The following is a 23,763-nucleotide window of genomic DNA, read 5'->3' as shown; positions in this document are numbered from 1 at the left end:
TTACAGATTAGTAGAAAAGTAAATTATGTATATATTTTTAGATCCAGTTTTATTATATCGTTAAATGCCGAACAAAAAGGTTTATCTGTTTTCTTCGCTGATTGAGGTTTGTTTTATTCCCATTCTCTTATAAAATGTCAAAGCAAGATAATTTTTTAAAAATGTATTTGAATTAGCCGAAAGCTGTACAGTCCAATAAAAACCTACATATTACTTTTAAAAGGGAAGCCCAGTGCCGTGTCCATGTTTTTTCGTGGCGATCCGCACCGACATTGGTGATTCGCAGCTGGGCTGCTTGTACTGGCGACGCTTTATGAGGTCCCTCTGAATGGAGCTGCCCAGTTTGCGCACTGGAACCGCCGTAATCCCGTCCAGGAGATTCTCCTGGGCATGCTGCAGCGTGCTCTCGATGAGCAGCTCCACGCCGATGGCTCGGGGATCCACCATCGGTTCACGCTCCAGCACGTCCACGATCATGCGAAGGGTCTCGTCGGATTGGAATTCCTCCAAGGGCAGCACCTCGATCAGCTCCTTGAACATGTGCGACACGATGAAGTGGGTGCGGTTGACCACTTCGGCATCGCCCAGGTGGATGTGGGCGCAGAGTGAGTCCTTGGCGTGATCAAAGATTCCGGAGATCAGTTCCTCGGTGTTCACGTCAGAGCGTTCATAGTCAAATACGGCCACCACTTCGTTGAAGAGCTTGCGAAGCTCCTCGCTGCTAATGAGGATGAAGTACTTCTTGGGCACAATCGTCTGCAGGTGCTCCGTAATGCACTCGGCAATGCGATCAGTGTACCGACCCTATATAACAAATTTAAGGTAAGTGTGTATGTTAGCTTTCTTTGGAAATTCGTATCACCTGGAAACTGTAGGCTGCTTGGCATAAATACAGCGATGATCTCTGGGCAAACTTGCGCACATTTTCCGGAGTGGTGTTCCGCCCAAATAAGCGATTGAAACTCTTTTGAACGATCGTATGCACACGGTCCATGATGAACTCATCGGGCATGGGTGGCAGCATATAGGCATCCACATTGAGGATGGCCGGGCACACCATTGGGTCCTCGTTGGGCATAATTTCGCTGTTCACCTGCGGCGGCGCGTTTGGATCAATCTCGAATTCGTAATTGATTTGCAGCGGTTTGGATTTCAGCCTCAAGGCGCAGATCTCCCGCTCCAGGCACTGTAAAGAACTGTTTAGAATCAATTAAGGAGGAAGACACCAAGAGGTTACCCACTTCTATTTGGTCCAGCAAGGATTTCTCAATGCCCCTGAGCTTCTCAATGTCATAGGAAAGATTCAGTGCATTCGGATTACTCCACTTTTCATAGTTGCGGTTCTGGATATCCAACAGAGTGCAAAGGATGTTCTTCTCCTCACGAAGCACTGTCATTATGTTGACTTTTTCAGTGTTGTTCTGTGTCTCCAGGACTAGTTCCTCCTCGCAGCGGGACAGTTCTTTCTAAAGGACAAAAAATTATATTATATTATAATGTATTATTATAATATATTTATGGGATAACCTGTTTCTCCAACAGCTCTTTTTCAAGTGCCATTAGCTCATCCTCGGCGTTGGTTTCTAGATCGAAGATGTACCGTCTTAAAACCTCCTCCTCCAATTCATCCAGATTGACAATTATGCCGAATTTCTTCATCATAGCCTGACGGATCTCTTCCTCCAGCCGTGTAATCTCAAACCTCATGAACTTAATGTCCGTGTTCATGCGTCTCAAGTGGATGAAGTTGATGCGATGCCAGCGTTTGGTGGCCTGCGTCTCCTCGCTGAGTTGATCCGCCCGACGGCGCAGCTCCACCAGCATGTCGGCGTCGAAGAGAATGGCTTTGGACAGGTCGCGGTAATCGTCGCCTTCATAGAAATGCTGCAGCTGGTCCATTCGTAGCACAGCGCTGATGTGCACCTTGTTGACTTCCTGCTGGCGATTGCGCTGGAAACAGAAAATTAATTTTATTATAAATGATATCAATCCTGAACAGAACCGCCTACCCGAAATTGCAAGAGGGCATTTTTCTCGCGTTGATACACTTCCTCGTGAAACTTCATCTTAATCTGCATATCGGCGATTTCCTTGCGCTTGTTCTCCACATCACGCTGAAGATCCCGCACATTTCGCTCCAGTTCGTGGCGTTCGGAGCGCATGGCGAAGGCCAGTTCGTAAAGGGATCGATCCAAGCCGGTGGGACAGGTGGCCTCGTCCAGCCGGATGGTGGTCATGTCCAAGGAGTCAAGGCTCTTGTTGTCCGCCTGTGCGTCCTCGCTGGAGGATGAAGACGAGGACGAAGAGGAGGAGGAGGACTCATCGTCACCCCTGGCCACCTTGGGGGGACGCCACTTCTTCTTGAAGATGCGACGCAGGAAGTCGAAAAACTTGTGACCCTTCACTGTGGTTGAAAACAGCACTTGAACGGCTGTTATCTGCTCGCCCAACTTGTCAATGTTGCGCCTCAGCTCGTCCAACTGCCTGTTCGTGGTATTGATGACCACCTGCAGCTCGTTTCGAGTGCTCATCGCCATCTTGGCGTTGAGGAGCAACTGCGTCTCTATCTCCTCGCTGTCGCGCAGGATGTACAGCTCCTGATTTTGGGTGTTCATGTATGCGTTCATGAACTCGGCGTCCAGTTTAACGTGGAAGCGTCGCACCTGCAACTTGGCCAACGCCTTATCAAATTGCTGCACTTCCTCGTCCACTTCCAGCCGGATCGCAGCCTGTTCTATAAGGAGATGGCGAAGCCAACGATGACGAATCTCAACCTGGTATGGCGCCTCGTTGTCCTCATTCCTCTCGAAGTAGGCCGGATCGCTGATTGGCGGCAGCTTCAGCAACTCCTCGGTCAGTTCGTCATTCGGAAGACTCTTTTCCAGCTTCGAGATCTGAAGCATGGTGAAGGCGCAATTCTCGTGCAGTTCGGGCACATCCAATCCGTGCATGCTGTAGAGGCTAATATTGGCCGTTGACCTCATCGTTTGTTGAAAGACAACCTAATCACATATGTGTAATTGTAAGACAAGATGTAATTATAATCAGATCACCCACCTGATCCACAGTTCGCTCCAGGGTGAGGATGTCGTCGATATCCGCCCCACAGCCGGGAGTGTAGAGTTCGATGAGATTGAGTTCTGGGTACTCCAGGTCCATGTCCGTTTTCTGCATCGGTGCCATGGGCTGGCGGTCGGGTTCAGGCAGGTAGCTATGAATGACTTCCAGACGTTTAGCCTTTGCGTTAATGAACTGCTCCAGTTCACCCTTTCGTTCGCGCAGCTCCAACACCATCTGATTGAAGGACTCCACCATATCGAAGTACTGTTCGCGACACTGCACGATCTCTATGTACTTCTGGGTCAGCGTCTCCTCCGATTTCGGTTCGTAGTCCGCCCCGATCTTGAGCTTAAAGTCGCCCATGTTTCGCTTGGCATCCTCGATCTGGGCATCGTCATCCGGATGGTTGCGATTGGGGTCCGGTTTCTGGCGCTCCAGCTTGTCCCAGTCAAAGATACGTCGCACCTCGAAAAGTTGACGTTTCCGGTACCGATTCAGGAGGCGCATCATCTTCTTGCTAAACCGGGGCTCTATGCTCCTTGGATCGCGCCCGAAGAAGAAGGCTTCCGGCGGAGGCTCTCCAATGGATTCATCTGATCTCTCTGCCACCACAAGGTCATGAAGTCTGGGATGATTGTAGGTATGGGTAAATAAAAAGGGTTATTTAAATATAACTAAAGCTATATTTTAAAAGTATTTATTAAAGACAGTGAGATCTAGTGAATATTTTGAGTAAAAGGGTGCAGGTGCTCCAATGGTTAAAAGAATATAAGGCTTACACTTCTGGTTGTTCTGCGACCCGATCCTCTCTGTAAAGGCTGTTTGTCGTGGATTTAAGAGTAATATATTTCGTGTGAAGCTGGCAGTGTCAATCAGTGATCCCTTAAATCTCCCACTTACCCCATGTCGTGCTCCCGCTTCAGACGCTCCTCTATGTCCCTCTTAATCTGCTCGTGTTCTTCGCCCAGAGCCTGTAGGCGAAATGTGGACACACCTGGTACGTCGGCACTGTAAATACACTTATGAATACTAAGGGATAAATAGGACTCCTTTGACTTACCGCAAGGGATTGACGGTGATGGGGACTTGGACTAGGTCCTTAAGGAAGTGGTTATACAACTTTAAGTGTCCCACCTGGGCGAATTCCAGGTCGTAGGCTAGGTCCTCTCGAACATCATCCAACTCCGCCTGCAGCTCGTCCCGAATCTGCCGCGTTATACGATCGTCCAGCATTAAATCCGTGTCCTTGGCCCTCAAACCCGGAGGCAGCTCATCGTTGTGCTTGATTATGTCGAAGTAGACGTTCTGCAGCAATCCGATTTTGTTCAGCACGTCCCGATCGTGCGCCTCGGCTGCTTCCTGTTGGCGTCGCAGCTCCGCGTTGATCTTTTCTTGTTCCAGGGATGGTGCTTCCTCGTCGATGTCGGGAATCTGGCTAACCTCAGCCGGCAGGGGCGGAAGATTGTCCCTTCGCCTGTTTTTAACGAGCTTCGGACCGTACCACTTGTGGAGAAACACGTTTCCATCGAAGCCAACGGACAGCAAATGCTCACCATTGAAACTGGTATCGATTTTGGGAATAGTGCCCTTCAGGCCATCGTGCATGGGATAGATACGGTACTCGGAGAGGTCCGTAAAGTTGTCCGGATTGATGCGATTGATTCGAAGGCGTCCGTTCATAAGACCAAAGATAATAAAGTCGTCGCTGGAGAGGAAGAAATAGTGGGTAGATGGAGATCATGGTCATGAAATTCCTTTAGGGGTAGCCAAATACTCACATAATGCAGTAGGAGTGTATTTCCATATCATCCCCATCTGCTATGATAGTGGCATAGGTGGGCTCCGGCGCATCGAACTCCAGCTCGTAGACATAGCCCGCATCGTAGCCCGCCATGGACACCCAGATGGTATTCCTCTCCGTGTACCGCATCCAGATGATAGCATTGGGCACGGCCGGAATATGCAGCGCCTCCTCCTCCTCATCCGGTTCCGAGTCGGCCAACGCCGACTCCATGTCGATCTGCAGACCGGGATTGGCCTTCTTCAGCTTCTCGACCTCGTGCATCTTGCGCTCCCGTTTCCTTTCCTTGCGCTTCTTTGCGTTTTCCCGATTGATTTCCCTTCGGATGCGGCTTTTGATGGATGCAAATTTCGTACTGCGCATGCGTGAATTCTCTGTGATGTTGTAGGATAGGTAGGTCTCCTCTTCGGTGACCTCGGTGCGGATATTGTACTCGTACAGTTCACCACTCTTGCAGCCCACCAGGACCACAGTGGGCTCCTCTTCGTGCCAGTAGAAGCAGTTCGGGATCGCCGCAAACTGGACAAAACCCAGGGGATGCATGTCCACCAGCTGATTTTCATCCCGGCTCAATTGGTAGATGAATATGCTCTTGTCGGCGCTGCCGGTTAGGAGCAGACTGCTGGTCCGATTTACGGTGAGTCCGGTGATTGGGGATGTGTGAGCCTTAAAGGCTCTCACCCGCGTCATTGTTGGCCGTTCCATATTGCTGAGGTCCAGATACAGCTGCCGGAGGATGCCGTCCTTAAAGGCCGCCACTATTTCCGTGCCCTTGACCGAGATCTGGGTATCCAGCCAGAGCACATCGACTCCGTCCGCCGGGAACTGCTTCTCCAGGATCAGACGCTGCTCCTCGTACTCATACACAAACAGCTTTCCGTTCTCTGACATGCACAGAAAATGCGGCGACACCGGGGACATCTGGGAAGTGAGTACCTTGCCGCCAATGCAGGAGTAAAGCTTGCGCGGCTTCTGGGGCACGTCGTAGGTGTTGATGTCGCAGAACCAAATTCCACCGTTTCCATCCTGGGCATAGTGGGTGAAGTCCGACTCGTCAAAGGGATGGATTTTCTGCATGCAGCGTAGCTCCACATCGGCGATCTTGAACTCATAGATCGGGTCGATCTCGACGAATAAATCATCCTCGGGCGGATCGGCCAAGTCCACAGTTTCCCAGTACCAGACGCGCACATATCCGTCCATGCCCACCGTCGTCACCTCACCGTTCTTCATGGTTATCCTGCTTATGGGTTTCGTATGGCAGGGCTTTCTACCTTTCCGGCAGATCTCGAATTTGATGAGCCCCGCCTGCCAGAGCAGCATGTTGCCCCAATCGCTCCCAGAGATCACATTCTCATCCGACAGCATGTACATGGCATAGATATCGCTGAAGTCCGTTTTGCCAAAACGGCCCAAATCCCCCTTTAACTTTAGGCCAGTAAAAGTATTGGCCATCTTCCAGAACTTGATGTGGCTAATACCCGATGAACAGAGCAGGATGGGGTTGTGTTCAGAAAAATGCACGAACAAGATGTCACTCTGGAAGGACTTGGCCCGCAGCACGACCTCTGCCTTCTCCCAGCGCCAGATGGTGATGATGAAATCCGGATATCCCGCTTGCGAGGCGAACAACTCCCCAGTCTTATTATAAGAGCCAGCCGTAAAACAAGTCTTGGCTGCATTTAAAAGCTTTATACGGACATTGAGCGAAGGATACTCGTAGATAAAAATCGTGGGTCGTGGCCCGTTTTCGCCCACCGTAAAGAGATTGGTGTAGTCCGGATGCTCGTTTTTCTGAATATCTGTTATTATAAAATACCACTCAGAAGGAAGAAAGCAAAGAACATACCGTGATAAACCCTATTCCGCAGCCGTAGATTGTTTCCTGAAACGAAATCTCCTGACGCGAAATGCTAAAATAATTGAGGAAGTTTCCCGAGCCAAAGACCAGTGTGTCAGAATCCACCAGTACCAAATTGAAGAGTTTCTTACAATCATAGCCAAAGGAGTGTCTGGAAAAAGAAAATATGGATATCGAAGGATTTGTGGGGAAGTTAATACTCACTCTACGCTGATGATATCACGGGGAAAGGATATGTGTTCCTCGTTGTCCACCTCCTCCTCTTCGCCCAGTAACTCAGATTCCGGCTGCGAAGCGTCCATTATATCTATCAGTTAATAAAACTTTTGCCAAGTTGTGTATTTATTTATTTGATACATGTGAAAAGTTTTGCTTGAGTGTTTGTTTGCCTGTTGCCAGGGCACGAAAGGCCGGCTGGCTGTGAAGATTCGTTGAAACGTGGATCATGCGCAGATGGGGGAGTACGAATTAGGTTCTTAAGTTCAATTGTACACTCAGTTCTAAAAGTTATTCTAACTATTATTCCTATTTCTACTAAGATCTTTTATGTTTTAATAAATTTCGTTAACATTCTCAACTTCAATTTATTAAAATTAATTCATTTAAAAATGCAAAATATAATTCCTAAATCTAAATATCTAAATCCATAAAAGCCTCATCATCATCATCGTTAAAGAAGGCCACAATATCCGAAGGAGCATTGCTTTCCTTGGCTTTTTTGGTATTATTATTTTCTTCACTTGGCGCTTTGGCTGTAACAGGCGAAAAGTATTGTTTTATAGAACCTTTCTCCGGATTAGAACAGTTGGATTTGGCGGGCGAGAAGAATTCCTCAATTTTGTGTGACTTTAAAGTATACGAAGTTAGCAAAAGATTTACCATTAAAGTATAAGTTATCCGACATACCGAAATGGGCGCAGCTGTGTGCGTGGCCTTCTGAAGATTCTCGGCAAAGATACCCACTTTACTGAGCACCTCCTGCTTGTTTTTCAGCATGTTCCAGATGGTATCGTCTGCTGTATTATTGGCCATTAAATAGCGACAAATCACCGGCTTTGTCTGGCCAATGCGATGGGCACGACTTTCAGCCTGAGCCAGGGTCTAAAGGCATAAAAAAGACATTATTGCAATTATAATTCTACACTATATGTTCCAACTTACACTAGGATTCCAGTCCAGTTCAGCAAATACAATAATCTCTGCTGCAGTAAGTGTGATCCCTGAATTGCAGGCTTTAATGGAGAGCAGCGCCACCTTACAGCTGCTCTTCTTTTGAAATGTATCCACAAAATTCGACCTGAGATCGCTCCGCGTCTGCCCATCGATGCGTATGTAGTCTACTTTTAATCCACTGAGACAATTACTAATGGCATCCATCATGATCCGATGATGAGCAAAAATTATAAACTTTTTCTGCTCCTTAACCAAGGTTTTTAGATAGGCACTAAAAAATAAATACATATAAATCTTCTTATTTATATTAAAGAAAATATAATTACCACACGGCGGGGGCTTTCACTTCGGCAGTCCGTGCATAAAAGCGTAGCAAAATTTCCTCCATCGCTCTGCCTTTGCTTGTTTTCAGCTCTTTGTTAAAGACATCCAAGGAATCCTTGGTTACGTCGCTGGTCCATACCAAAGCGGGATCCAGAACCACCGTTTCACTGCGGACGAAAATAAATAGTTGAAGTTCTAATTAAATGTCTTAAAAAATTGAGGTCCCCACCGATTCTTTTCAGCGAGCTGTGGTAGCACCTCCGATTTCGTTCGCCTCAGCATATATTTAAGAGTAAGCATAACCCTTAGTTCCTCCAGATTGGATTGTCCGCTGGCATCCCAGCCAAACGTCGACTGCTTGCCATCACAGTACCGAGTGGCTGTAAAAATTTTAATTTTTTAAAGCTTAAATCAAAGCAAATTAATCCTTTACTTACTAAACTCCTTGAAAGTCATAAATTTTCCATCGACCAGTTGGAGCTGTGTGAAAAGTTCCAAAGGACGGGAAAGAGCTGGAGTTCCGGATAGCAAGACCACCCGCTTGGCTTGATCCCTGAGCTTTTGAGCCGCTTTTGTGCAATTGGCCTTGCTGTTCTTAAGCGTGTGCGACTCGTCGAAGATGATGAAACCGTACTTTCGCTGCTGCAGCATTGCCATGTGCCGTTCCATCATGTTGTAGCTGGTGATAAGCACCTGGGCATCGCCTACATATTGCTGATTGTTGTTAAGCACTTGTACATAGTGGATGGGCACCTTGGGCAGCAGTTGCACAATGTGCTTCGCCCAACTGTCTCTTGTGGAGGCGGTGGTAATGATGAGCAAGGGCCAATCATCCTTGAAATAGTCGGCCACTGCCAGGGCCTGATAAGTCTTGCCCAGGCCCATTTCATCACAAATCATAATTCGGCCTTTTTGAGCAATGGAAAAGCTGGGGATTTAAAGAACTCTTGTAAGTACTCGTTTTGAAGTATATTATAATTGAAACTTACCACACCCCTTCCTGTTGGAAGGGCATTAGCATGTCCGCCAGCTTGGGTTCAATGGAAGCTAAAACACTCATTTCCAAAACCACAGGCTTCTGCTGGCAGAGATCCAACACCTTTTTTGGAATGCAGACCAAGTGGACATGTGGATTTAGATCCGCTACATGAGTCTGAAGGGATTGGTAGTCCGTAAGATCAAAACTCCAGATACGGGTTTGACTTTCGTAGGATCTGGTGGGCATGTTCTTGAACACGGCTATCAGCTTTTCATGATACCCCGAGGTTTGGGCGGCGAACCGATGCGTGCTGATCATGTAGAGATTGCAGGTGATGGAGTTGCCTATTACAAAAGTCACTGGTTTTTCCTTCTCCGGAGCAAGTGAGAGTGTGGGCTTGCTTTTTTCATTATCTCCATTTGGCCGCTGGTAGGGATGTGCGGCTGACCGGGATAATTCCCGACTAGAGGTCTGTTTAATTGCCTTTAGAGCGTTTAGGAAGGACGAGCTCTTGTTGTCGCTGGACGTGGTGGCAGTCCTGGCGATCTTCTGCTGCACTGCTGGCGGAGATCTGTAGAAGTTCAGTGGGGATTTGGCCAGCGGTTGATTGGGACTCGCATTTTGATTCCGGACTTGTTGCTGCGCATTTGCTGGAGGAGCTGTGGATGACTTTCCGCTGGATGCGTTGGCCAGTAGTTGGGACTTCTTGGCTTGCAGCTTGGCCAGCGCAAGGCGCTTCTTCTCCGCTATTTCGGACGAACTGCAAGTGGACATGCTGTGATAAGGCAATTAACGAAATTTGGCGGATTAAATACACAAATGCATGTTTAAGTGTGACCAGCTGCTCTGAGTTTCATTTTACGAAATAGAAATAAAATGTTTGATACAAGGCGCGTAATTTAAAGAATATAACTACAAATGTTTATTTATTATTTTAACTATCAAAAATACTTAAATTGTAACTTAAATTTGTGTAATGATACATAAATGTTTGTTTGATTGCTATGTTATCACTCAATATTAATTGATCCTTCCACATAGTTAAGTTAACATATAATTATATTGGTTTATTTGTTCGAGTAAAAATTGGCGTTGAAATGATGTAGTCATGATTTTATTATTTTGACGAAATATAACCTTTTTCGGAATAAATATTTCGAGTCTCGATGCTTAATCGTTTAACTCATTATCATTAGCTTATACCAGCAGTAACAATCCCTTTTTTGAAATTATTAACTGTTAACTGTGATAAGTTTATTTTTTACTTTAACTTTTCCATGGGACCCTCCCCTAAAAATTAAAATTTAAGCTATCAAGATGTTCTCAAACGTGCTATCAATTAATTTCCATTCGTATCAGCAGGCAAAATTGCGATGAACGCATTGAGATAGGATAACTCCGAGTGGGGCTACTCAAAATTGAGATAAGGAGGCGAAATAAAAGCGGATGGATGTCTGGGAGGGAACACAAGTGATCCACTAACCATGAAAGTGTTCGTAGTACTGGCTCTGGCTCTGGCCGCTGTTTCCGCTGAGGTTGCCCAGCAGGTCCACCCCAAGGATCTGCAGAGGGACTCCAAGCTCAATGGCCGCATTGTGAACGGATACCCGGCAACCGAGGGCAAGGCCCCCTACACGGTTGGCCTGGGATTCAGCGGTAACGGAGGCTGGTGGTGCGGTGGCTCCATCATCGCCCACGACTGGGTGCTCACTGCTGCCCACTGCACCAACAATGCCGGACAGGTGACCATCTACTACGGAGCCACCTGGCGCACCAACGCCCAGTTCACCCACACTGTTGGCAGCGGCAACTTCATCCAGAACCACAACTGGCCCGACCAGAACGGCAACGACATCGCCCTGATCCGCACCCCGCATGTGGACTTCTGGCACATGGTCAACAAGGTTGAGCTGCCCAGCTTCAACGACCGCTACAACATGTACGACAACTCGTGGGCCGTCGCCTGCGGATGGGGACTGACTACCGCCGGATCCCAGCCCGACTGGATGGAGTGCGTCGACCTGCAGATCATCAGCAACTCTGAGTGCTCCCGCACCTATGGCAACCAGCCCGATGGCATCCTCTGTGTGTCCACCCCCGGCGGCAAGTCCACCTGCTCCGGCGACTCTGGTGGCCCCCTGGTGCTCCACGACGGCGGCCGCCTGGTGGGAGTCACCTCCTGGGTCTCCGGCAACGGATGCACCGCTGGTCTGCCCTCCGGATTCACTCGCGTCACCAACCAGCTGGATTGGATCCGCGACAACTCCGGTGTTGCTTACTACTAAGCTCGATTTTACTGCTTTTTTTAAATAAATTAAATGCATAAAAAATATTCATTGTTTTAAATTTATGGTTGAGCTTTTATCCAAATATTTAAATTATTTTATAGCTACCTTTTAAAAACTTTGGTTGGTTTTTTCAATACAAAACGAATATTTTAAGTTAAAAGATCTTTTGACTTGTCATCGTTTTCGATATTACCGCGAGAAATTATAGAAATTTTATTAGTAGTATAATATTCTATTTCATACAGATTATTTGTGTTTTTCCTAAGCATACAAATACTGTCCTCGATTAAGTTAACATTTATTTAATAACGATGTATATATCAGGGTATTAGCACATAAATTTCTTCGCATCCTAGTACACCTGGATTCCCGGATCTACCCAAGATACCAGATCGTTCGGATATATACATATGCAATGCTATTCTTTCGTCACGTAACACGCTTGGAATTCCTCGTAGTTTAGTTGGTATTTCTTTTAATTTAAAATGATTAGAAATAGTAGTATTGGTGGCAATTTAATCGGGCTATTTGCCTCACTTTGTTGATTTTTGAATAATTCTAATAAATATAAGCCTATATTGACGTCATCTGATATCACAGTTGATTAAGGTCGTTTTGATCTACAAAATCCATTGGCGACTTCATTACTGGGCAGAAAGTAATCGCCGACTTATGGCCTGTTAATAAGAGACCCCTCGGAATTCTTCATTCATTTCAAAAATGATTTCATATTCATTTTAAAAATGGTTATATACCTATATTTTAATTTACTAGATTTAATTTTAAGACTTTAATAATAAAATATGAATAAGTAACCTACAAAACTCTTGAGCTCACAATCCCGTTTCTTTAATATTTAAAACCTAGTAATTTAACTTTCTAAATATTTATTGTGTTTAAAAGACAAGTTTTCCTGTGGAATCCTTAATCTTTTCCCGCTTCTGTTCGAGTGGGCAATGTAGTTGTGGCTTGGGGCATGAATGGGTGCTTATCAGGACCTATCGGGAGATAAGCTCCAAGTGGCCGCACGTCCAAGACGATAGAACAATACAATCTTTTAATGAATGAGTGGCGGTGGGGTATTCGAGTCCAGACAAGACATGAGCCGGAAAGTGTGGCGATTGGATGGGGCGGAGTAGAGAGTACTCTGAAATGATATTGCCGAAAGTTGAAGGCGTGCGAAATTAACTTGATAAGATTGCCGAGCCGTTATCCAAGTGGATTGAACTTTCGAGTACCGAGGAAGATCCTCACCGATATGATTAGAGTTTGTGGTATATAAATCACTGCCGGGCAGCAGACAAGCCAGTTGTACTCAAGTTGTCAACATGAAGCTGTTCCTTACTGTCCTGGCCGTGGCTGTTGCCTGTGCCAACGCTCTGCCCCAGAAGGCGCAGCCGATGCCCCTGAAGGATGCCATCGTGGGTCCTGGAGCCGGTTCGATCGAGGGTCGCATCACCAACGGCTATGCCGCCTCCGAGGGCAAGGTTCCCTACATCGTGGGTCTGGGCTTCAGCAGCGGCAGCGGTGGCTGGTGGTGCGGTGGCTCGATCATCGGCAACACCTGGGTGGTGACGGCTGCTCACTGCACCCACGGCGCCGACTCTGTGACCATCTACTACGGAGCCCTGTGGCGTCTGCAGCCCCAGTACACCCACACCGTGGGCAGCGGCAGCTTCCGCCAGCACTCGAACTACAACACCAACAACCTGAACAACGACATCTCGCTGATCAACACCCCGCACGTGGACTTCTGGCACCTGGTCAACAAGGTGGAGCTGCCCAACGGCAACGAGCGCTACAACAACTTCGCCGGCTGGTGGGCTCTGGCCTCCGGATGGGGCAGGCCCTGCGATAGCTGCGGCGTGTCTGACTATCTGAACTGCGTGGACTCCCAGATCATCGATCGCAGCGAGTGCTCCGGCGTCTATGGCACCGATGTGGTCACCGACAACGTCATCTGCACCTCCACCCCCGGCGGCAAGTCCACCTGCGCCGGCGACTCCGGCGGTCCCCTGGTCCTTCACGACGGCAACAAACTGGTCGGTGTCACCTCCTTCGTGGCCGCCAACGGATGCACCTCGGGCCTGCCCGATGGCTTCACCCGCGTCACCAGCTACCTGGACTGGATCCGCGACCACACCGGCATCTCCTACTAAGCAGCTTGGTTTCGTTTTTGAAATAAACTGTTTTGCATTTAACCCACGATTGTTTTATGAATCCAAAACTAAGAATAATAATTCACTAACGATTAATTTTAAGGGTTTTTAGAGACTTAAAGATCAAGTTCAGAACTGGAATCCATTCAACTAAAAAAATGTAGTGTAGTTCAACTTTTCAAAGTCAGGGTAAAATAGTGTAAAATAGTAAGTGTTAAGATCGGACGAATCGATCGGCCATAATTATCTCTAGCTCTCAAAAAGGCGAGTTTTCATTTCTTAATTGGGAGTAATTTAAGATTGACGTTTTTAATTTTATATTTTATAAGCCGATACTTTTGTGTGCAAACCTTTCGCTATTAAGGTTGAATTATAAAGAAATATTCCTCAAAAGGCTGTGGGTCCAATACTATCCAACTTCAGCCATATTATTGCTAGCTCAAGCTTATCAAAATTACCAATCATCAAATGATGGTCATGGTTACTCCCGATCCTTTGATACTTTAAAAAAATCTAAAACGTCTAAGCGGTTTGCTCATTTAATGCTCGATTTATTTAAGAAAGTTAGTAAGAGATGCCAGTGTGGTCGCGGATCCAGTCCAAGTGGTAGGTGACGCGCTGGAATCCAGCGGGAGCACCCGACTGGCAGCCGTTGGAGGAGACGAAGTTGCTGACTCCCACCAGCTTGTTGCCGTCGTGTGTGACCAGGGGACCGCCGGAGTCTCCTCCGCAGATGGACTTGCCGTCGACGGTGCGGGTGCAGATGGTGTTGTCGCCCACGCTGCCGTAGGTCCAGTTGCACTCGTCGTTGTGGACGATCTGGAGGTCGACGCACTGCAGCCAGTCGGGCAGCGGGCTGCCGTCGTAGGTGCCGCCCCATCCGCAGGCCACGGCCCACCACTCGTTGTAGTTGTTGTAGCGGTCGTTGTAGCTGGGCAGCTCCACCTTGTTGACCATGTGCCAGAAGTCCACGTGAGGGATGCGGATCAGGGCGATGTCGGCGTTGGAGTGCTTGATGAAGTTGTTGTTGGCGACGGTGTGGGTGTACTGGGCGTTGGTGCGCCAGGTGGCCCCGAAGTAGACGGTCACGGAGGCGGCATCTCCGATGCAGTGCTCGGCGGTCAGGACCCAGTCGTTGGCAATGATGGAGCCACCGCACCACCAGCCTCCGCTGAAGCCGAGACCCACGGTGTAGGGAGCCTTGCCCTCGGGGGCGGCGTATCCGTTGGTGATACGGCCCTCCATCTTGGTGGCCTTGGGCAGGTCCTTCACGAAGACCTTCTCGTCGAAGGCGGCGGCCGAAGCCACGGCCAGAGCCAGGATAGCTAGGAACACCTTCATGTTGATGTCGATAACTGACTTCTATGCCAAATTGGCGGCCTTATATACACCCTCCCAGAGCTCAGTTCCTACCATTCCTATCTGAAACTTGAATGGGCTTGTAAATATTCCTCAAGACTTTCATAAACGATGGCATTGATAAGAGCAGAAAGGAGCTACTTTCCTCTGCCGGAAGAAACCAACTTCATGACATTTTGCTAAAGGTATTTTTTTTTTTAACCAGTCTGTGTGATGTGTTCATAATATTGGTAGGTTTTTCGACTTCAAACTAGTATTTACTGTTCTCTTTTTTTAAAAGTCTTATTAACATTTATAACCATGTTTGTCAGCTCATGCAGAGTATTCTATCTAATCATAATGTTAATCACTTTCAAATTTACAATGATCTCTTAACCTGAAGTTTGTGTTCGTCAACAAAAAAAATATCAAAACTTTTATACTGATATTATATAGTAGAGGTTATAATTCACCATCATAAGATTGGTATGGTTTATACATGTGGGGTTTTTTGCGTAGATGGAGTTTCCCATTTCGAATTTGTTGAAAACGAATTTAAAACATGCTGTTGCTAAGGTTGATACAGAATCCTCCACTAAATTTCTTCTGTTTACTTGCATTATCTTTTGATTTGATTAATAGGTTAAGTATCTCCTAATAATCAGCAAAGTACTAGTAAAAGCTTTCTAGTTAAGTGCACAGACTGAGGACCTAGAATACTCCATTCTCATTTGCTAAAATTCCTATATAAAAGCACTTTTTAATAACAAAATCACAAGTTTTCTACATTTATATTTTACTGTCTCAAAAATTCAAGCACCATTTAAAGTACCTTTTACTTATATGATTATTTTACCGTATACCTTATAAGTACCGTATACCTTACCTACTTATTTAGAAAATACTGTTACCTGTCAAATAACTGTATATATAACAAGACTAAATTTACAGTTATAAATTTAAGAAAAACTTTATTTTCATTTGTATTTTTTTTCTAATCATTATCTTGCCCATTATCTAATTATAATAATCTCGATTTTACGTTCGATAGAATCTAAGGGATTTGTTTACTTCTGGTGCGTACTGTCGATAAGATAAAGCTTTTGCGCATGTGGCAAATCCAAAACTTAAATTTACAAAATTTTGATTAACCACCATTTCAATATATATATATAATCTAAAATACTAATAAGCAATAAATATCTCTGATTTAAGATAGTGGAAGTTCATCGCCAGACAGATGTTCAAAGACATACAATCTAAACATAAATTTGACATTTCCGTTAATTTTCTTATCATAGAGTTTGAATTAGCTATTTCAAATAGATAGTTAATTTATACTACATATACGTTTTTATAAAAGTTCCATACTTGAAATAAGAAAACTTACAAAAATACGTTGAATTTACAGATTTGTACTAAACTTTACCTCCATAATGTTCATTTCTTTCGATGGCTGTTAATAATAATAATAATCTTATCAAAAATGACAGTGCGCTTTTAATGAGTTGTGCCATTTTCGGTGCATTCTAATTAATTTAGATTATCATAAATAAAATGTTAAATCTTATAGTTGCAATTATTGATATTACTTGCTTTAATACAATCGTATAGATTTATAGGACTTCTAGGGGGCCACCGAATAGGAAGCCAATTCTTAGTCTTATCACTGACATCATTTATGGGTCTCTTAAGGGATATTTACGAACCCTGTTAAGCTGCAGATAGTACTACGGACTGGGGAAGCGTATAAAGACGGCTACTCCGGGAACAGAAGTCAGTTATCGACATCAACATGAAGGTGTTCCTAGCTATCCTGGCTCTGGCCGTGGCTTCGGCCGCCGCCTTCGACGAGAAGGTCTTCGTGAAGGACCTGCCCAAGGCCACCAAGATGGAGGGCCGTATCACCAACGGATACGCCGCCCCCGAGGGCAAGGCTCCCTACACCGTGGGTCTCGGCTTCAGCGGAGGCTGGTGGTGCGGTGGCTCCATCATTGCCAACGACTGGGTCCTGACCGCCGAGCACTGCATCGGAGATGCCGCCTCCGTGACCGTCTACTTCGGGGCCACCTGGCGCACCAACGCCCAGTACACCCACACCGTCGCCAACAACAACTTCATCAAGCACTCCAACGCCGACATCGCCCTGATCCGCATCCCTCACGTGGACTTCTGGCACATGGTCAACAAGGTGGAGCTGCCCAGCTACAACGACCGCTACAACAACTACAACGAGTGGTGGGCCGTGGCCTGCGGATGGGGCGGCACCTACGACGGCAGCCCGCTGCCCGACTGGCTGCAGTGCGTCGACCTCCAGATCGTCCACAACGACGAGTGCAACTGGACCTACGGCAGCGTGGGCGACAACACCATCTGCACCCGCACCGTCGACGGCAAGTCCATCTGCGGAGGAGACTCCGGCGGTCCCCCTGGTCACACACGACGGCAACAAGCTGGTGGGAGTCAGCAACTTCGTCTCCTCCAACGGCTGCCAGTCGGGTGCTCCCGCTGGATTCCAGCGCGTCACCTACCACTTGGACTGGATCCGCGACCACACTGGCATCTCTTACTAACTTTCTTAAATAAATCGAGCATTAAATGAGCAAACCGCTTAGACGTTTTAGATTTTTTAAAGTAACAAAGGATCGGGAGTAGCCATGACTATCATTTGATGATTGGTAATTTGGCTAAGCTTGAGCTAGCAATAATATGGCTGAAGTTGGATAGTATTAGACCCACAGCCTTTTGAGGAATATTTCTTTTTAATTCCACCTTAATAGCGAAAGGTTTGCACACAAAAGTATCGGCTTTGCTCACCTTCCTGGAAGGCCAAAATGGTACAATTATAAAATATAAAATTAAAAACGTCAATCTTAAATTACTCCCAATTAAGAAATAAAAACTCGCCTTTTTGAGAGCTTGAGATAATTATAGCCGGTCGATTCGTCCGATTTTAACACTTACTATTTTACACTATTTTACCCTGACTTTGAAAAGTTGAACTACACTACATTTTTTTAGTTGAATGGATTCCAGTTCTGAACTTGATCTTTAAGTCTCTAAAAACCCTTAAAATTAATCGTTAGTGAATTATTATTCTTAGTTTTGGATTCATAAAACAATCGTGGGTTAAATGCAAAACAGTTTATTTCAAAAAACGAAACCAAGCTGCTTAGTAGGAGATGCCGGTGTGGTCGCGGATCCAGTCCAGGTAGCTGGTGACGCGGGTGAAGCCATCGGGCAGGCCCGAGGTGCATCCGTTGGCGGCCACGAAGGAGGTGACACCGACCAGTTTGTTGCCGTCGTGAAGGACCAGGGGACCGCCGGAGTCGCCGGCGCAGGTGGACTTGCCGCCGGGGGTGGAGGTGCAGATGACGTTGTCGGTGACCACATCGGTGCCATAGACGCCGGAGCACTCGCTGCGATCGATGATCTGGGAGTCCACGCAGTTCAGATAGTCAGACACGCCGCAGCTATCGCAGGGCCTGCCCCATCCGGAGGCCAGAGCCCACCAGCCGGCGAAGTTGTTGTAGCGCTCGTTGCCGTTGGGCAGCTCCACCTTGTTGACCAGGTGCCAGAAGTCCACGTGCGGGGTGTTGATCAGCGAGATGTCGTTGTTCAGGTTGTTGGTGTTGTAGTTCGAGTGCTGGCGGAAGCTGCCGCTGCCCACGGTGTGGGTGTACTGGGGCTGCAGACGCCACAGGGCTCCGTAGTAGATGGTCACAGAGTCGGCGCCGTGGGTGCAGTGAGCAGCCGTCACCACCCAGGTGTTGCCGATGATCGAGCCACCGCACCACCAGCCACCGCTGCCGCTGCTGAAGCCCAGACCCACGATGTAGGGAACCTTGCCCTCGGAGGCGGCATAGCCGTTGGTGATGCGACCCTCGATCGAACCGGCTCCAGGACCCACGATGGCATCCTTCAGGGGCATCGGCTGCGCCTTCTGGGGCAGAGCGTTGGCACAGGCAACAGCCACGGCCAGGACAGTAAGGAACAGCTTCATGTTGACAACTTGAGTACAACTGGCTTGTCTGCTGCCCGGCAGTGATTTATATACCACAAACTCTAATCATATCGGTGAGGATCTTCCTCGGTACTCGAAAGTTCAATCCACTTGGATAACGGCTCGGCAATCTTATCAAGTTAATTTCGCACGCCTTTAACTTTCGGCACCATCATTACAAAGTACTCTCTACTACACCGATCCAAACCCCACACTTTCGGGCTCGTGTTTAGTCCGGACTGCAACTCATTCATTAAAATATTGCGCAGCTCTATCGTCTTGGACGTAGGGGAAAGATTAAGGAAGGGAAATTGGGCTTTACGAAAATTGGGCTTTTAAACATAATAAATATTTAAAAACTTAAATAGTTAGGATTCAAATTTGGATTATTCGTTTTTAAAGTGGGAGGTAATGTTTGTTTAAATGGAATGCTTTGGCCAGATCCAAGGAAAGAATCGGGGTCACCTATGTTCATTTTCACAGATTTTTAAATTTTGTAACAAATACTGGTCAAAATACTAAACATGAGTAGTATTAGAACATAAGGGGCACACTAATATGTTGTCTATTTTCTGTGAATGGCAACAGCTGATTGCTTGCGAGTAAACAACAGAATTACGTTCTCGCCGTGCAGCTGAAGATTGCGTTGGGAGTGCTCTGTTCGGAGGGCAGATCTCGTAACCGGAGGCGGCACCATGTGCACACTGCATCCCGAGGAGGAGGCCCACCTGGCAGCCATGGGCAGCTGTGGTTCCCGAACCAGCACGCCCAGCCCAAGGCCAGTCTTCTCCATGTCAAATCCCCCACCACGGTCGCTATTTGATGTCTGCTGGGACGATGTGCTCATCCCGCAGGTGGCCGTCTACCTGTCACTCAAGGATCTCTTCAACCTGCGCTGCTGCTCGCGTACCGCGCTACGCTTCGTGGAGGCTGCACTGGAAAAACGGCAGGAACTGCATCTCTCCGGGAACAACACAAGCAATATCGATGTGGGCTTTCGAGTCTTGGCTCGCTGTTGTCGCCGGCTTGAGGTGCTCCACTTGGCCTGCTGCCGTTGGCTGACGGATGAACTGCTCCTCCCACTGCTGGCCAACAACAAGAGACGGCTGTGGGCCGTCAACCTGAACGAGTGCATCAACATTACAGCCCTCTCGCTCCAGCCAATCATCGTGGAGTGCAAAGATCTTCGAGTGCTTAAGCTGTCCAAGTGTCAGTGGCTGACGACGGGAGCCGTAGATGCATTGACGCTGCACCAGAGCAAGCTGGTGGAGTTCGACATCTCCTACTGTGGAGCCATTGGAGAACGCTGCCTGATTATCTTCTTCCGGAAACTCAATAAGCTTACCGTCCTGTCGCTCGCGAATACGCCCAGTGTGACCGACCAGGTGCTCATCCAGATCGGGAATTATTGCCGCGAGCTGGAGCACATCAACCTCATTGGCTGTGCTGCCATCTCCGACTATGGAGTGCAGTAAGTAATCCCTAACCTATGTGGTCTTTTGTCTCTAGTTTGTGCGTTCCTTCTGTGTGTGTTTCTGGGGAAACGAAAATGCATCTGCATCCGCATCTGCGTATTTTTCAGCGCTTTGACAGTGCATTGTCCGCGTCTCCAGACCCTGCTCATCCGCCGTTGTCCGCGGGTCACGGAACACTCCTTGGCGCCGCTCCGACAGCGGCGCCTCTACATCGATAGACCACAGCAGGACGTGGGACACAACGCCTACAATCTGAACGACTTCTATCCCAGCGATTTTCTTGTTTACTAGCCTCCACTTCGTTCTCCCCTCTTCCGCAGCGCCCTCACCCAGAGTTGCCCCCTCCTTCAGTCGCTGATGGTGCAGCGCTGTCCCCTGGTCACGGAACGGGTGTTGGCCCCTCTCCGCGGACGTGTGCACATCGATCGACCGGGCATGGGTTACATGCCGACCATGCAACACCATCGCCTGTTCCTGCAGGTGTGAGATAAATCCCTGACTCCGGACCAATAAACCCAAAGTACCAAGGAGGCTTTCGAGGCTATCCAATGTTTTTGCTGTAAATACATGCCTTAGCATGGGACGCTTTAATTTACTTTTAAGCTTAATATTACACTTTGTTAACATTAATTTAGGCTGTACAATAAAAATATTACCTATTCATCTTTCTCTCCGAAAGCTCGAGCTTTTCGCTTAGAATACAGGTAAAAAAGCGTGGCTAAAATGCGGCCAATATAAATACAATAGTGTGCTTCAACATTTCCCTTGAACTTGGTGCGGATTCCCATCATTGTGCCGGAATCAATGGCGAACTACAGGTAGTCGATGTGGCTGATTTCGCTACGTCACTTAGTTTTAGTTGCTGCTTGGCGGCAGAGCTCAAGGAGAGATCTTCGTCGCCCCGACCATCTCCAGATCGCCACTGCTCGTGAAGGTGCTGCAGGTGGACGTAGGCGGCCATGGACATGTTCAAACTGGGGTTCACGGGACTCAGCCCGGGCTCTCCGGTGAAGGCCAGACCGCAGAGTCCAAGGTATGTGTGAAATGGATCTGGTGTGGCCTGCGGCCACTTGGCAAAGCCACCTATTAACTTGTCTTGTGTGCTCAGTATGTATTCCCGATTCTTGGCGTAGTCAGTTAGCTCGAAGCTGTCCAGAATACAGAGCGAAGCGCCAATCCAGAAGGAGTAACAGGTGTCGACCGGCTTATTGGGACGTCCCTGGAAGCCATCCATTTGTCGGAAGATAAGCCAACGCTTCATTCGCTCCACCGTCGCTGCATCCAGGCGATGTAACTGTCCACTAAGATGCAATGCTGCCAAGGCACAGAATGTGGTGCCACCATGGGCCTCGCCCTCTAGCTCCTGGCTAAAACCGTAATCGTATCGCAGGCTCCGAACAATAAACTGAAACATGGTCTCCTTGTTTACGTCGCCCCAGTCGTCCAGCATGTAACAAATGGTTGCGGCGCAGTAAACGAATCGCATATCATCCTCGCTGCCATCGATGCAGGCGCTAAAACTGCCCTCCGCCTTCTGCACTGCAGCAACTCCGTCCACAATGCTCTTGCGATCCAGGCGGGACAAATCGTCGCCCAGGGTGACAAGCACTGCGAGGCTGGTGTAAGTCATGGCCAGGTGCCCCCACTGATAGTTCCGCATGCATTCTAAGATTTCGGAGTCCTCGCTTTTCGGCACCATGGCTCGGCAGCCCTGCAAAGAGTTTCAATAAGTTGATCAATATATCTTAAAGTGGTTTTGCGTGTTGCTGGCGTCGCTGATAAAGCGTTGCGCGATAAAACCAAGGTGGCGGTAGGTGGGGTTGGTTCTGGGGAATCGAGCTGCTGCGCAAATGGAGAACTCCCCTACAATTATGCATATTCGCACAGTGAAGGTCGCAAAAATAGCAATGTAAATTATAAGTTCAATATTATTTTTTCCTGATGCGTTGACTACAAATAAAATTCATTTCTCTTCGCATATAAAGCGGATTTTATAGTGTAATTTTTCAGTAACTTTTAAAGGGAACTACGACATTCATAAATCAAATTAAAAGATTCATTGTAAACAACTGTATAAAAGGGGTAGATGAAATATATTAGATCATGAGTAATTATATTCCTTTTAACAAGATAAGACAATTTCTTTGATTTAAGACTGACATATTTGGTACTATAATTTCACCAGCCATAGTAAGTGCAAGTACAGGTAGCATTATATGGTGTGATGAGAAAATAAACGTGGCCCCGTGGTCAAGTATTAAAAAACAAATTGTACAATTGTTCGGTATCCTAAGACATTTCAGGTCGATGTAACCAGGTAGCTTGGAAAAATAAACTTTGTTGACACCTTTTGGAGAAGGAAATACGAATGCCCACATATCAACTGGCTTGATAAACAACCAATAGACTGGGAGATCGGACAAGGTCTGCCGCAGTGTCTGCTGCCTAGCCACGTATGGAGATAAGGAGTTCGAATGGGATGTGTTTGTCTCTTCAACGGGCTGTTTGTTCACCTGACAGACGCAAATTTATGCTCACCATGAAGCCGCCGCACTTTTTCTCGTTGTCGCGTGGCACCACCAATCCGCCGTAAATCCAGTCGATGATGTCCTGCCTCATTTGAGGCGGCACCAGATTCAGGGAGTTAAGCACATCCAGGCCACAGACGGCGAAAAAAACAATGGTGCTCCTGGGGAAAAAGGAAAATGATTATAGCGCCTAAAAGGATATTTCAGGACCCACTTACCTGGTGTTATCATGGGAGGCCATTCGAGCCGGCAACATATTGAGGAAGCGCAGCAGGTTCTTGGCGTGCTTGGAGAGCAGCACAGGCTCCGGATCGGCATGGTCTTCCATATCTATGTGGTGGGACATATTGCTTGTTATTATACGAACTTAAGGCTGGGCAGGAACTGCGTTATCAGGGTGTGAGTGCTGTGTTATGGATATGACTAAGCGCTGCGAGGCCTGTTCTCGGATGGATGGGTGGTGCTGCCCAGATCAGACGCTCTCCGTACGCGAGTGCGTCTTCCAATGGAGCTGTGCTTGCACGTGCCCACATTTATATCGTCTAGCATTTACCTTTTGTTTATAATAAGCCGGTTTGCATTGCAATTTAGCGCTGCGGCGAACGATAAAAAAAACCAAGAGCAGTACAAGAAACAGCTGCTTCTTCTTTCCGCGGTTGTTGTTCGCAGCGAAGGTGTTTACACTGAGAATACTTTGATTGTTCGTGAATTTTTAAGTAATACTGATAAGAATTAGTATATTTTTTTGTTCAAAAACAAGTATAATGTAAAGAT

General features: G+C 47.3%; 9 protein-coding genes across 12 annotated transcripts; 4 read left to right on the top strand and 5 right to left on the bottom strand.

Annotated features, from left to right (window-relative positions):
* Positions 1-149: 149 nt before the first annotated feature.
* Positions 150-7,053, bottom strand: LOC108048109 (cilia- and flagella-associated protein 44). 2 transcript variants are annotated; one of them, XM_017128592.2, is made up of 12 exons: positions 6,927-7,053; positions 6,711-6,873; positions 4,839-6,655; positions 4,121-4,765; positions 3,961-4,068; positions 3,840-3,878; positions 3,058-3,685; positions 2,010-3,002; positions 1,528-1,950; positions 1,242-1,466; positions 863-1,186; positions 150-804 (listed from the first exon to the last, which is right to left on the bottom strand). In XM_017128592.2, exons 1-12 carry the CDS (start codon positions 7,022-7,024, stop codon positions 217-219), a joined length of 6,051 nt encoding a protein of 2,016 aa, XP_016984081.2. In that variant the 5' UTR covers positions 7,025-7,053; the 3' UTR covers positions 150-216. The 2 variants fall into 2 exon arrangements, with proteins under 2 accessions (XP_016984081.2, XP_016984082.2); XM_017128593.2 differs by lacking the exon at positions 3,840-3,878.
* Positions 7,054-7,352: 299 nt separating this feature from the next.
* LOC108048111 (SWI/SNF-related matrix-associated actin-dependent regulator of chromatin subfamily A-like protein 1) lies at positions 7,353-10,030 on the bottom strand. Its single transcript, XM_017128594.2, has 7 exons — positions 9,209-10,030; positions 8,657-9,147; positions 8,449-8,599; positions 8,222-8,386; positions 7,884-8,166; positions 7,629-7,823; positions 7,353-7,568 (listed from the first exon to the last, which is right to left on the bottom strand). Exons 1-7 carry the CDS (start codon positions 9,970-9,972, stop codon positions 7,353-7,355), a joined length of 2,265 nt encoding a protein of 754 aa, XP_016984083.1. The 5' UTR covers positions 9,973-10,030.
* A 642-nt stretch (positions 10,031-10,672) lies between these two features.
* On the top strand, positions 10,673-11,530 carry LOC108048095 (serine protease 1). The gene has a single exon (XM_017128569.2). The coding sequence runs from the start codon at positions 10,683-10,685 to the stop codon at positions 11,481-11,483; it is 801 nt and encodes a 266-aa protein (XP_016984058.1). The 5' UTR covers positions 10,673-10,682; the 3' UTR covers positions 11,484-11,530.
* Positions 11,531-12,802: 1,272 nt separating this feature from the next.
* Positions 12,803-13,687, top strand: LOC108043530 (serine protease 1-like). The gene has a single exon (XM_044459381.1). The coding sequence runs from the start codon at positions 12,815-12,817 to the stop codon at positions 13,643-13,645; it is 831 nt and encodes a 276-aa protein (XP_044315316.1). The 5' UTR covers positions 12,803-12,814; the 3' UTR covers positions 13,646-13,687.
* Positions 13,688-14,168: 481 nt separating this feature from the next.
* LOC108048091 (serine protease 1-like) lies at positions 14,169-14,995 on the bottom strand. Its single transcript, XM_017128567.2, has one exon. It carries the CDS (start codon positions 14,984-14,986, stop codon positions 14,210-14,212), a length of 777 nt encoding a protein of 258 aa, XP_016984056.2. The 5' UTR covers positions 14,987-14,995; the 3' UTR covers positions 14,169-14,209.
* Positions 14,996-16,769: 1,774 nt separating this feature from the next.
* Positions 16,770-17,597, top strand: LOC108048096 (serine protease 1). Its single transcript, XM_017128570.2, is given in 2 exon segments — positions 16,770-17,408; positions 17,410-17,597. Coding segments are annotated over 2 exon segments (777 nt in total). The 5' UTR covers positions 16,770-16,778; the 3' UTR covers positions 17,557-17,597.
* Positions 17,598-18,144: 547 nt separating this feature from the next.
* On the bottom strand, positions 18,145-18,998 carry LOC123037730 (serine protease 1-like). Its single transcript, XM_044459690.1, has one exon. The coding sequence runs from the start codon at positions 18,984-18,986 to the stop codon at positions 18,156-18,158; it is 831 nt and encodes a 276-aa protein (XP_044315625.1). The 5' UTR covers positions 18,987-18,998; the 3' UTR covers positions 18,145-18,155.
* Positions 18,999-19,542: 544 nt separating this feature from the next.
* Positions 19,543-21,139, top strand: LOC108043535 (F-box/LRR-repeat protein 15). 2 transcript variants are annotated; one of them, XM_017122281.2, is made up of 2 exons: positions 19,543-20,457; positions 20,569-20,899. In XM_017122281.2, exons 1-2 carry the CDS (start codon positions 19,682-19,684, stop codon positions 20,750-20,752), a joined length of 960 nt encoding a protein of 319 aa, XP_016977770.1. In that variant the 5' UTR covers positions 19,543-19,681; the 3' UTR covers positions 20,753-20,899. The 2 variants fall into 2 exon arrangements, with proteins under 2 accessions (XP_016977770.1, XP_016977771.1); XM_017122282.2 differs by having other exon boundaries at positions 19,548-20,457; positions 20,782-21,139.
* On the bottom strand, positions 21,013-23,669 carry LOC108043534 (geranylgeranyl transferase type-1 subunit beta). 2 transcript variants are annotated; one of them, XM_017122280.2, is made up of 4 exons: positions 23,543-23,669; positions 23,208-23,319; positions 23,000-23,150; positions 21,013-22,172 (listed from the first exon to the last, which is right to left on the bottom strand). In XM_017122280.2, exons 2-4 carry the CDS (start codon positions 23,315-23,317, stop codon positions 21,249-21,251), a joined length of 1,185 nt encoding a protein of 394 aa, XP_016977769.1. In that variant the 5' UTR covers positions 23,318-23,319; positions 23,543-23,669; the 3' UTR covers positions 21,013-21,248. The 2 variants fall into 2 exon arrangements, with proteins under 2 accessions (XP_016977769.1, XP_016977767.1); XM_017122278.2 differs by lacking the exon at positions 23,543-23,669 and having other exon boundaries at positions 23,208-23,494.
* Between the last annotated feature and the right edge of the window lie 94 nt (positions 23,670-23,763).

This window comes from Drosophila rhopaloa, unplaced genomic scaffold (assembly GCF_018152115.1).
Source record: "Drosophila rhopaloa isolate 14029-0021.01 unplaced genomic scaffold, ASM1815211v1 contig_2, whole genome shotgun sequence".
Taxonomy (NCBI): Eukaryota; Metazoa; Arthropoda; class Insecta; order Diptera; family Drosophilidae; genus Drosophila; species Drosophila rhopaloa.
Note: the sequence above shows the minus strand (reverse complement) of the source record. Positions and strands in the feature narration are given on the sequence as shown.